The following is a 12,889-nucleotide window of genomic DNA, read 5'->3' as shown; positions in this document are numbered from 1 at the left end:
GATGTTTGAAAGCCGAACGAACGAACGGCAGCTGTATTTCATTTAAACTGGCTTGAGAAGAAAGAAACAGCACCTGCAGCGTATTTTCGCTAATAATCCAGACGTACGTCACGTAGAGGTCAAGCTCCACCCCTCGAAAAAAACCCTGCAGTTCTTGTCAAATCCTGAGGGGCCTTTTCATTCTGTAAACGCCTTTCCACTTCCACGGATCGTTCGTAAAGCGAGGTCGCCCTCTGGTGGCTTTGTAAGGGTATCACATGGGCAGCCTTAAAAATAAAAATATCCATTCCTTTGTTGCTTGTCCACATAATTAATACATAACATATATTATGCGATATATCAACTATGACAGACATTTCTCATTTACTGGTTATATTATTATTATTATATTCAAATTGGCCAAAGACTAAAAAATAAGATTGAAACTAGACAACAATCATTTTCTTTCCTTATATTTGGGACAAAAAAAAATGAGCCAACTTTCTTTGTAAAATACATTTAATCCCTTTTATATTCGGGCAAACAAGTCACTTGGGGGCGGAGCGACGGTAGCCCCGCCCCTTTCCAGACGTACCAGACAATCAAGGCCTCTGCTAACGAGTACTTCGGAGCGTAAATACGACGACGACGACAATAACGACGAAAAGATGGTGAGACGTCCGTTCAAAGACGGCGACCTGTCGAAAACGCTGACAACAGACGCAAAGTTTAGGCGTCCAAAGTGCCATTTTGGGGGCGGAACATGCGCGTAGCGTGGAGGTTCATAATTCACCGGCAACAAGTGAAGAAAAAAAAATATTTGTGTAATCGCACACAAAAAAATTGGCGAGTTTTTTTAAACAACATCAGAAAGCTAACGGCAAAAAAAAAAGTTTTTTTTAGCCCAAATTTGGCCTCCAACGCCGTACAGATTTTGAGCAAAACACACTTTTACGAAAAGAAAAATCTTCTGACTTTGCTTTTATTTTGAAAATCCGCCTCCGTTATTTGACCTCGATTTGCTCTCGCGCGCATAAACATTTTCTGACTTATACTCTTTAAACATGCTAACAAATCGTAGCGGCATTTTAGCTTAACGTCTAACATGAAAACTTTTTTGTGAGGTACTTGTGTTAAATACTACAACATGCTAATATTTGTTGTTAGAGCAAGAAATTGTCAAAATATATCCTGGAAGTCCAATTTGGGCCCATTTTTTTTATCCATGAGGAACAAAAATTCAACATTTTTACTTTTCGGTTGAAATGTTGAGGACAATTGAAAAAAAAAATCCTTCGTAAATCGTTAAATTGCATTTTTTTTTGTAAAATCCTTCATACATTTTTGTTTAAAAAGATGGGCTTCATTTTGCGTTTTTTTTTGGTCTGGCGCCATCGTCTGGCAGTACGGGACACATCCATGCGCCAAAATAAAAGCAGTGTTAACGTATTTACACGCCATTTTTACTTGCAAAAATGACGACCAGGCCGATTTGAACGATAAACGCGGCCCACAAAAAAAAAATGAATACGCAAATAATCACACGGTTGCTAATTTTGCCCAAAAATCGATCATTTTTGGGATTTTTGCAAAAACGTTTTACCGTATTTTTCGGATTTTCGCCAGTAAAGTGATCAAATATTCATAACAAAACATTTTTTTTTAGATGATTGGACTGACGAGTTTCAACCGTCAAAAACTATTTACCAGCCGTGTGTACATTTTCGGCGTGCAAAAAAAGTAAACAAAAATTAAAACGTAAAACATTCAGTAAACGGAACGATTCCTAAAAACGTAAAAGACGGAAGGGCGGCGTACAGGTTTTTTTTTTTGGTTTCTTTCGATATAGCGTATCTACACGTGGGGGCGGAGTCAGGTTAAGGGGCGGGCGGGAAAACCACGCCATCCAGCAAGCTAAATGCGGGGGAAAAGAAGGGCGGGGCTTAGTAGACGGGGCTGTTGCGGATGCCGCAGCACAACACCATGCTGAAGATCATCTCGAAGATCTGGAAGGGGGAGGAGCCAAACGAAAAATGTCCATAAAAGGTGGAAGACAAACGGAAAGACGGACGGTATGGATGGGGCGCTCACCATGATGACGGCCACCACCAGGGCGGCGATGCCGATCAGGTAGATCTTGTCGGAAAAGAGCTCGGTGAGACGGGCGTGGCAGTTCTGTCAAAATAAATCATCAGAATATGAATTTTAGGGACTTTCTGCTACGTTTTTTATGGTTAATTTCAAATCAGAAGTGGGAGGAGCCATAAAAGTACAGTTTAATGGGTTTGAAAAATATTTTTAAAAATGACCCGTTATTTTGGATCCCGCTGTAAAAAGTGTAAGAGTTTAAAATTGTCTGGGAAATTGTTTTTGATTCCGCTGTAAAAAGTGTTTGGGTTTAAAATTGTCTGGGAAGATATCGTTTTTTTTTTATTCCGCTGTAAAAAGTGTTTGTAGACTACTGATGTTATATTTTAAAAAATATATTAGATTAAAACATGATCATTTCAATGAGAAAAAGACCTAAAAAGTGGAAAAAAATAGCTAAAATATAAGAAAAAAAAATGGAAAAGATGGCCATTTTTATCCACTTACCACCGAGGTGCCGGAGCTGGGACAGAGGTTGGTGATGCCCAGCCGGTCGGTGAATTGCGTCAGGATGGACGTGCCTTGACCTTTGCCGCAACAACTCAGCTACAAAAAAAACCCACAAAAGGTCATAAATCCCGCCTTCTTCTTCTTTTTTTACGGTCGCAAACGTACCGTCTCGTGGAAGACTTTGAGCACGTGGGCGGCGGTCCGCTGCTTTTCGGCGTCCGTGGTCAGCGTCCCCGACGAGACTTTGTCGTAGATGGAGTCGTAGAAGTTGATCATCTCCTTGGAAACCTGAAGTCCACACAAAAAAGTAGATTTATATCCAAAAGTAAACAATTATTCCTCAGTTTGCCGTTAAACCACCCTTGCAATAGGATGTAGATGATATCAAGCTGGGAAACAGCGCCCTCGTGCGTCCAATAATAATAACTGCAGTCTGCTACTACTAATGGACGTGAGTGGAAGTGCAGCCAACAATGTTGTTGTTTTTTAACCAAAAACACACAAGTAAATGGTAATATCGTCTTTTTTTAAAAATTCCTCCTATTGGACGGGTTGAGCGTTGTGGGCGGAGCTTTCTTACCGTATCTTTGTGCATGAAACCCCAGATCCCGGCGGCCACTTCGCAGGCGAAAAGGATGACGAGACAAGCGAAGAACTGGAGGAGAGAAATAACGAGGTCAGTCGGGGTCAAGGCGATGGCCTAACGAAAGTGGGCGGGGCACTTACCGTTCCCAGCAGACATTGTGACTCTTGGATGGCGCCGTAGCAGCCCAGGAAACCCACCACCATCATCACGGCGCCCACCGCGATCAAGATGTGCACACCTGCAAAATGGACGACAAGACAGTCACAAATTGAGTCAGGAAAAATATATAAGCGATGTTATTTTTTTAACAAAAAAATGTTATACCCGATTTGGCCACAGGAGGGCGCAGTTACACAGTATCAGGAGCAGTTCATTTTTCCCATTTGCAGCCCAGTTTGACAATTTCATCCATTCATTCAATTTAGCCAAGCCTGCATGTTTTTTATGATGCGGTATGAAACGGGAGTACCCAGAGAAAACCCACGGAATCATTTAAAGAATCCATTTTGCAGCTGATTTGATTGAATCGGTTTGAAGAAGAGAAGGGATGACATCATCATCCTCGTCTTCCTCTTCCTCTTCATTATGGTTAGCCGTCCTGTCAAGCATAATTCAATTCGCCGCCCAGTAGCCCCCCCCCCCCACTTTACCCCCCACTCGCACTAATGCTCATTTGAAAATCGATGGCTCGGGTTTAAGCCCCGCCTTCCCCGCCTTCGCCACCACCGCCATCTTTCACGTCCCTCCTGGGCGGCCATAATTCCATTTTCCTTAAGCGTCCTTTCCTGTCCGTCACCATTTGATCTACGTCTAGTGGAAGTGCGGCGGCCATATTGTCTTTATGTCAAGGCCACGCCCACCACGCCCAAAAGTGGGCTAAAAATTGGTTTAAAAAATGTATTCTTTTTCAGATCACAAATGTTTTTCATCTCGATTTACCTCCAAACTGTCAATCAAATCAATTTTTTTTAAAAAATCATCCATATTGCCCATCCCTAATTTAAATAGCATTTTTTTTCCAGAATTTTTCCCCGCTCAGTTTTTGTTGAAAAAGTCCAAAAACAGCAAATGGAGTTGCGGTGAGGAATAAAAACATAAAGTGGGGTCTATTGTGGGCTTCATCCTCTGACTCCGCCCCCCAGCCCGGCCCCCCCTGCACACCCGCACTTAATCAAATCTCCAGATGTTGTCCGCAATTAGCCTAAGCTATTGTTCCAAAACTCCAAAACACAATGAAAGGCTTTTCCTGCCACGTCATCCATTTTTTTTTGGCCTGTTGATGTTAAAAGTTGGCGTTTTTTTTTTTTTGCGTGGGTCATCATCCCGGGCGGGAAATTTTCGGGAGCTTTCCCCTTATGAAAGCAAACAAAAACGTCTTTCTAAAGCGCATCCTAGCGGGAAGGACTTTGGGAGGGGGGGGGGGGGGGGGGGTCTCATTACTGAGATAGAGTTGGTTTGAGCGTTTCATTCAGATTATGTTCATCTTTTAACAAAAATATTGTTTTGTTTTTATCTAAATGCATTGGGGTTAGGTTACAATGTTTGTTTGAGCTTTTTTAAATAAATGTTTGAATTAAAAACACCGAAAAAATGATTAAAAAATGACAGTGGTTGATTTAAAATGGGGGAAATGTCAGGAAATTTAATTCATATTAATAATCTATACTCTTCATTTTAATCCTAAAACATAAAGTCATCACTCACGATTTACTTACTCGGGCCGCACAAAATGATACGGCGGGCCACATTTGGCCCCCGGGGGCGCCACTTTGACACCCGTGGTGTAAGAATGTGCAAATTACATGTGGTACACTAGTTATTTTTATTCTCTTCTACATTTAAGCATGTAGTTGATAAACATTAATTCATTCATTTTCTGAACCACTTTATCCTCATTACGGTCACGGGGGGTGCTGGAGTCTATCTCAGCCAGAGACTGGGTCAGTGGCCAGCCAATCGCAGGGCACAAGGAGGCTAACGACCAATCACTTGTCGCTAGGAGCAATTTAGAGTGTCCTATTAGCCTAGCATGCATGTTTTTGGACTGTGGGAGGAAACTGGAGTACCCAAAGGAAACCCACGCAAACCAAGGGAAGAACATGCAAAAAAAAAGGCAATAAAAAGGTCGCACAAAATGACGGAATGCGTTTTTCCCCCAAAAAAATTCCGCAAGGAACGGACGGCTGTCGTCCGTGGCGAAAGTCTCGGCGGGAAATGACACTAACGAGGAACTTGTGACTCATCAAATGTCATCCCAGAGCTTTCAACGGCGAAGGAGGCCCCTCCCCCCGTTACCCGGACGACCGACGGCCTCGCAGGAAGTCTAAAGAAAAGACAGAGGAGAAAAAAAAGGAGAGACGCCAGACAACGTGACTGGCGCGCTAACCACCAGCAGATGGGGGGGTTTCGAGGAGGGTGGGGCCTCTGAGGAATTTTTTCCGAGACCAACATAGCCCCCCCGAAGAAAGGGGGGAGCCCGTCACGACGGAGGCGAGAAAAATAAGACGGCGCTCCTCCCCCGACACGCGAAGAAAACCTCCTCTGCCTTTTGCTCTCACTCTCGAGGCGCCGTCCGCACATTTGCTACCGATTGGCCACTTCAAATACGAAGGCAGCCGGCCAATCGCTGACCGGTGTTCAGCTACCGTGACATCATTGTTAGTGGGAGCGTTTTGCGCACAATTAGCTTAGCGTGCATGTTTTTGCAAAGTGGGAGGAAAGTGGCATACTTGACACACGCTATCTTAGGGAGAGCATGTAAACTGAGATTGAACCTTTGACCCTAGATTTGTGAGGCCGACGTGCTGACCAATGCTACTTTAATTTGACCATTTTAGATATAATATTTAGATTTTTTTAAAAATATAAATGGATCAAAAGAACTGGATTAAAAGCCCTGAATATTCATTTTTTATAGATCTAAAACCATGTTTATTTTATCTTAATTTATTTTATTTTTTTTTTTTAGATTTGACAATGATTTTGAACTAAAAACACAGAAAAATGGATTAAAAAATTACAATTATTTATATGAAAGGGGGAAAATCATGAAATTTAATATACATTTTTACTCTTCATTTGAATTTGATCCTAAAACAGAAAGTCACCACTCATGATTGACTTTCTCGGACCACACAAAATGATGCGGCGGGCCACATTTGGCCCCCGGGCCGCCACTTTGACACCCATAATGTAGGAATAAAGAAGGAAACGTAGGTAAAGTTACATGAGGCTAACGGTGGGCGTTAACATGAAGCTCTGTTTGTCTCTGGTTAAAAAAAAGAAAAGAAAAATGGCCCCCATTTTACGCTTGAGCGCGACTAAGACGGAAGACAGCTGCTAGAAAATGAGTTAGGCTTTTTACGTCCGGCGCCACGGCGCAGCTGCTCCGGACGCCGACCTCCCCACTCACCGGCGCTTTGGCGCTATACTCCAATAAATACGGTAGCTGTCCATCATATACGGAAGATTCCTAAGCTAACTTATTTAGCAAAAATTCCCTCTCGCTCCTAATCAAACAAATCCCAAAAAGGGCGTGTTCTTTTCTCGCACTCTAACAAAGAATAAAAACATTTAAAAAAAACAGAGGTGGGAAAGTATTTCTGTAAAAGTGTCCAGCTGTGCTGTTCCTGTTTGTGTTTCTGTCCGTGCACACAATGACAATAAAGCTTTCAAGTGAATTGAATTGAAGAGGCAGCTCCGGCCAAACAATGAAAACGGTAAAAAAAAAATGACATCCGGAAAGCAGCGTACTTGACTTGAAGGCAAGATCAAATCTTCTGCGCTCATAACGGGAAAACACTCTTATCTCAAAACTCATTTCTGCCTGGAAACCAATGCAAATAATGCACGTGCCTTCCATAAAATCTCTCTTAGGAACAGGACGTAATCACTTCAACCAGGTTTGTCCCGATCACATATGTCACAGGTGTCAAAGTGGCGGCCCGGGGGCCAAATGTGGCCCGCCGCATCATTTTGTGCGGTCCGGGAAAATCAATGACGAGTGCCGACTTTCTGTTTTAGGATCAAATTCAAATGAAGAGTATAGATGGATATAAAATTTCATGATTTTCCCCCTTTCATATCAATAATTGTAATTTTTTAATCCATTTTTCTGTGTTTTTAGTTCAAAATCATTTTGTTAAATCTCAAAAAATAAAAAATAAATAAATAAAGCTAAAATAAACATGGTTTTAGATCTATAAAAAAATGAATATTCAGGGCTTTTAATCCATTTACATGAAAACAAAATGTAAATATGATATCTAAAATGGCCCCCGTGAAATCAAGTTGACGTTAAAGCGTCCGGCCAACCAACCCGAGTCTGACACCCTAAATTTTAGAGTGTTCAACCGGCTAGCCGAGCCTGTTTTTGCAAACTCTGCACAATAAGGACCGCCCGGGGATCAAACCCACGTCCCCAGAACTATTAGGCTAACCACTCACCCGCCGTGCCGCCCACAGTACCAAACATTTCCTTTAGAAAATACCCTATAAATATTTTCATGGCTCCGTGACCCAAAAATAAGGAAATCCCCAGAAAATGACCCAATCAAGGAAATGCCTAACCACCATTTTTTCCCCACCCATAACCCCCAATTAGAAGCGGTCACTGGAAAAAAAACTACGGCAAAAGCATCCATCCGCACTAATAGCCCAGGCCGGCCGGATGTCCGCGCACGATTGGTCGGTAAATGGTCACCTTCAAGGCGGACCTGTCGATAACGGACGCCACGTTTGTCTTGACGGACGAGTGAGTCCACTTAAAGGAGCTCATTAATAGTTGATGTCAAGTGACCGGCGCACTTGGCTCTGTTCGAGGCTACATTCGCACCGCGGGCCCATTCACCCACAGTTCATTCATTCATTCACAAAAATCTCCGCTTTCCTCCCTCATTCCAAAAAACATGGATGCTAAGCTAATTGGATACTCTAAACTGCCCCTAGCGACAAGTGATTAGCCTCATTGTGCCCTGTGATTGGCTGGCCACCAATTCAGGGTATGCCCCGCCCTAAGTCAGCCATTTTCTTGCATATTTTTCCTCTAACATGGGGCGGAAGTTGTTTGGTTTCAGGGGCATCGATTTTTGACGATGTTTTGTCCATTATATTTTGGGAAAAGTCCTAATATGATGCAATTAAAAACTTGACATGACTTATTTTTGCATTAAGTGAATCCGAAATGGTTAAGGGTCATTTTTGGTGACATTTTTGGAGTTTTATGTGATTCCTGCTGATTAAACTTTGATGAAAATTGTGCCGCCGCCCAAAAAAGGCCAGAAAAGATGGCGCTAGAGTACAAAACGGGCTAAAAAAGGAGAATGTACGTACTGATGTAGAAGGTACTTGGTGCCTGTTGTCCTTCAAAGTTGATCTCCAGTAGGCTGCTGGTTTGAGGCTCATGTCGGAGCCACAGGGCCACGCCCAGGACCACGCACCCGGCCAGCTGAAAAACACCAAAAAACAAAGAAATGACCTCAGGGAAAAATATTTTTTTTATGGAATATGGGCTCTTGTGATCAAAAAGATGGCCGACACAAAGTTAAGATTTTGTGGCTTTAGCATCACGCGCCTGGACAGGAAAAACAAAAAAGATTTCCTGGCCGGACGCCAACCCTCCCACACGGAAGCTCTTTGCACCAAGAAGATGAAAATGTAGATAAGTGGCATTTTTGCTGGGGCACTTCAATAAATGCACTAATAGCCTCAACAACAAATGGGCTTCCATTATCAGAACATTAAGGGTTTTTTTTTTTCAAAACAACATACCGTATTTTAGTCAATTTTTTCCCATCATTTGGCTGGGCCTAATACTCAAGTTTTTTTTCTTTAAGGAAAAATGCCTATGTTAGCAAATGCCTGATAAGGCTGTTAACCTCCATTTTACAAGTGTTACAGAACGCTGAAAAAAGTCAGACTCAAAGTCTAAAAAATATGGTAAATTATATTTAATTTATTGCGGCGTATATTCATTTTTCCGTGTAATTTTTGGCCAGTGCAACTTATGCCTGGGTGCGACTTATAGTCCAGAAAATACAGCGACAGAAAACTGAAATAAGTGATACTCCAAGTCCAGAAAATACAGTAAATTACATTTTATTTAATAGACATCTGTAAATTTTTGGTGTTGTCTCTGCTTTGCGCAACTTATGCTCGGGTGCGACTTATACTCCAGAAAATACGGCGAGAGAACGCTAGAAAAAGTCCAAAAAACATGGTATATTTTATGTAATGCAACGAGTATACATTTTTTGCAGTGTTCTTTGTCTGGCACGACTTCTAGTCCAGACAACACAGTGACAGAACACTGCAAAAAGGGAGCCTAAAAGTCCAAAAAATACAGTAAATTACATTTAATGTAATGCAATGCATATACATTTTTTACAGTGTTCTTTGTCTGACACGATTTATGCTCAAAATGTGACTTCTAGTCTGGAAAATGCAGTAAATTACATATTTAATAGATATGTATTTTTTTCTTTAACTGGTGCAACTTCTGGTCCGGCCAGGGAGCCTTGAGCAATTATTTTTTTGGAACTGTAGTCCAACTAGACTCGATTGATAAAACGTATTTAGCGCCCGAGGCTACTTGAAGACCATCTGTTGCATTCCGCAGCGGGGGCGCCGTGGCAAGACGGGGAAACCCCAGCCCGGGCCGGGCTCTATTTCGGGAGGAGAAGAGAATGTGGGGCGGGGACGGGAGATTGGGGGGGATGGGGCCCCTGGCTCTGTGATTTACGGGAGCGCCTCATAACGCTAAAAGCTCTTGTAAAGTGGCCTCGCTGGCCGAGACGCCAGAAGGGGATGTGGGGGCGCTTAAGTGCTCTTTGGACGTGCAAAGACTTTCTGGTTAGCCGCCTTTTAGCGCCACTCGGACCTGCGGTCGGCGGCGGGGAGAGACGCTCTTCCGTCAGGCGTCGGAACGCTAATTTGGCTAGCTACAACTTTAGCGGAATGTCGGGATATTTTGTCATTTTTAAGGGTGCTGGAGACGTTCATTAAACTTTAATTACTGTTTTTTTTGGCATATTAGACCTTTAAAATTGCCTTAAAATGGTTGAACTTGACAATTTCTCTCGTATAAGCCACACCCCGATTCCCAATTTTGACCTCCATATTCATGATTTTAATAAGGAGTACAAATGTGTTACTTTGTAGGAAACATTTTCACATTTTATGCATTTTTTAATGATTTTTTTTCTTGAATTTCATTCATAAACGTCAAAATACATTTTGTTTAGCATTTAATCCGTTTATTTTTTCTCTATTTTCAGATAAACGAGCGTATTGGCCGCATTGTCTTGCGAAATGCATTCCAATTTGTCTAATTTATGCGCATATAAGCCGCGCCCTGAATTCAGTCACCATTTATTAGCAACAAATACATTGTATATGAGAAAAAATGCAACCCTAAATACACAGAAAAAGGAAAACATATAATTTTTCCCTTTTCATAATCCCCCCTACCAGCTTGATAGAATAGCCATTCAAACGCTAACAAAACTTAGCATCCATAGGTTTCATAGAATAAATATAAAGTCTCTCGAATGTCACATTTTCTTGTCACCAACAATAAATAGAAGAAGCCCGACATGCTCTTTGCACACCGACAAAAACATGTTAGAGCGACCTTTGACCAGTTATAAAATGATAATATTCACACTCATCTCTGTCTATTTCAATGGAATATACACAAACAACAATGCATGATTATGATGAGTAAAAAATAGATTTAATGGCGTCCCAACCTTTTCGGGGGGTAAAAAACTACTTTGAATATGGAAATGAGCCTTTTTGGCAATAATTTTGACAATATGTCCATTGTTTTGGGACCAAAAACATATTAATCATTAGCTGCCGTTCAATAAAGTCCTTCTTTCGCGCATGGACAGTGTTTTGGACTTTAAAAAATGACTTGGACGACGCCCGGAATAACAAACGAGCGTGGCTCTGGACGCCAACGTGACGATGACAACAACAAGAAAAAAGGGCGAGTCCCTGCCGCAGGAGTGGCCAAAATGTGGGAAAGCGGCGATGAGTGGCACAGCAGGAATGAATTGGCCAAGCGGATGGAAAGCCGTGCTCACTCCTTCCTTTTCTCCTCCTTAAACGACGCTATGCACACACACGCCCACCAAAAAGCATCCTACACGCTTCGTCATCCTCCAAACGAGAAAATACCCCCAAAAAATTACATTTGGGGGTCATGCTCAGATCTTAAAGTCAAAATACATGAAAATATGTCCCTTTTTTTCTCATTTTAGCATGTTGAAACAACAAAAAGTCTCCGAATTCTATCGTTACACTGTTGCTAATCGATGAGTATGCATCCTAATTTAATTGGAACTCACATATTTTAACTTAGAGCCCATCCAAAGAGCCACATGTAACTCCAGAGCCACAGGTTGCCTCCCTGTTCTAAAACTAGGGTGTCAGGAAAATTGCCTATCAAATTAATTTACACATATTTTAGTTGAGCTAAAAAAAAGTCCAAATCATGATTTACATCCTGAAATAGCCACTTTTTCCGTTTATTTTTAGTGACTTTTTTAACTGTTGTTGACGGCGGTATGAATAATTGGACGTCCCTCCCCGTCACTGGCCCAGAAAACGTCAAGTCAACAACTGCCTTTTAAGGGCGATTAACGTCGAATATATTTGGTCTCGGGAGGTCTGTCCGAGAAAAATGGGGGGCGTGAAGGCCCAAATCTCGAATGGGGACCATCACGCAACATTTCACAACTCTTTTTTCCACGTTTTAAAACAGCGAAAATGTTGTGTTTTTGCGGGTGGAACCAAGATGGAGGAAGAGAGGGGGGCGTCTTGTTCGAAAAAGGGAAAAAATGGAGCTGTGGAAAAAGGGGGGACGCGGGGGCGGACCACCACTCATTTAACAACAGCGCCAGTACAAAGGGGCCATTTTCCACCAAAATATAAATAAGTAGCATTATGCTAGCTTACCCAGAAGATGAAGTTGAGGAAGAAAAGCAGGTACTTGATACATTTGGTGCAACCTTCGACGCCCATGGTGACGGAGACGATTGAGAGAGACGAGTTGACTTAACGGGACGACGGCGAGAAGCTCGGCTGCTAGGCTAACTGGCTGAGTGACTGCTGGACTGGATAGCTCTCACTCCACGGTAGTGAATGGAAGAAGAAGACAACACCCAAACTAGCCGACGTCGAGAAGCTCGTTTGGTTTGGTCTCTCTCCCCCTCCTCCTCCTCCTCCTCCTCCTCCTCCTCCTCCCCCTCCTTCTTCGCGGGGCTCCCGCCAATCCCCGCCGGCGCATACCATTTTCCGGCTCCACCCCTCCCAATCCAACCGCTAGCGAGTGACGGCTCTCCCGGCCATTTGAGGCGGCGCGTTGCCGGGGCCCCTCTCCAATGAGGCCAACCTCGAGACTTGGGCGAGAGGGGAAAGAAAAAATAGAAGGCGTCGGGCGCCTTCGTCGAGTTTGCGCCACTTTTGACCAAATTCAACTGCTTGGTTTAGTTTATAACGGTTCAAGGAGCATTCGCCAAGACTGCCCGAAATGGTATGGTCCAAAAATATCCAGGCGCGAAAAAGTGGGTGGCCAGATAAGCGCCTGGCCGTGGCCAATCATGACTAATCACATCAAGCGAATGTTGCATTTCAATAAGAAAAGACAGACGACCTAACAAATGAACGTTAGCAATGATCACGTCAAGTCCACAAACTCATTATTCAATGGACAATTGCATA

General features: G+C 42.7%; 1 protein-coding gene across 1 annotated transcript; it reads right to left on the bottom strand.

Annotated features, from left to right (window-relative positions):
- Positions 1-480: 480 nt before the first annotated feature.
- LOC144194231 (CD81 antigen-like) lies at positions 481-12,375 on the bottom strand. Its single transcript, XM_077713143.1, has 8 exons — positions 12,125-12,375; positions 8,495-8,609; positions 3,304-3,401; positions 3,158-3,232; positions 2,743-2,865; positions 2,575-2,673; positions 2,071-2,154; positions 481-1,985 (listed from the first exon to the last, which is right to left on the bottom strand). The coding sequence occupies exons 1-8, from the start codon at positions 12,188-12,190 to the stop codon at positions 1,923-1,925; spliced, it is 723 nt and encodes a 240-aa protein (XP_077569269.1). The 5' UTR covers positions 12,191-12,375; the 3' UTR covers positions 481-1,922.
- Between the last annotated feature and the right edge of the window lie 514 nt (positions 12,376-12,889).

Source organism: Stigmatopora nigra, chromosome 3 (genome assembly GCF_051989575.1).
Source record: "Stigmatopora nigra isolate UIUO_SnigA chromosome 3, RoL_Snig_1.1, whole genome shotgun sequence".
Taxonomy (NCBI): domain Eukaryota; kingdom Metazoa; phylum Chordata; class Actinopteri; order Syngnathiformes; family Syngnathidae; genus Stigmatopora; species Stigmatopora nigra.
This window is presented reverse-complemented; position numbering and strand designations above follow the sequence as displayed.

What these genes read in the sequence shown, in the direction of transcription:
- LOC144194231 (XM_077713143.1), bottom strand. Translation starts at nt 12,190, where the DNA reads ATGGGCGTCGAAGGTTGCACCAAATGTATCAAGTACCTGCTTTTCTTC. An exon ending in TCCTCAACTTCATCTTCTGG is followed by an intron (nt 8,610 to 12,124) that starts GTAAGCTAGCAT and finishes GGTGTTTTTCAG; the next exon opens with CTGGCCGGGTGCGTGGTCCT. An exon ending in TCAAAGTCTTCCACGAGACG is followed by an intron (nt 2,674 to 2,742) that starts GTACGTTTGCGA and finishes TTTTTTTTGTAG; the next exon opens with CTGAGTTGTTGCGGCAAAGG.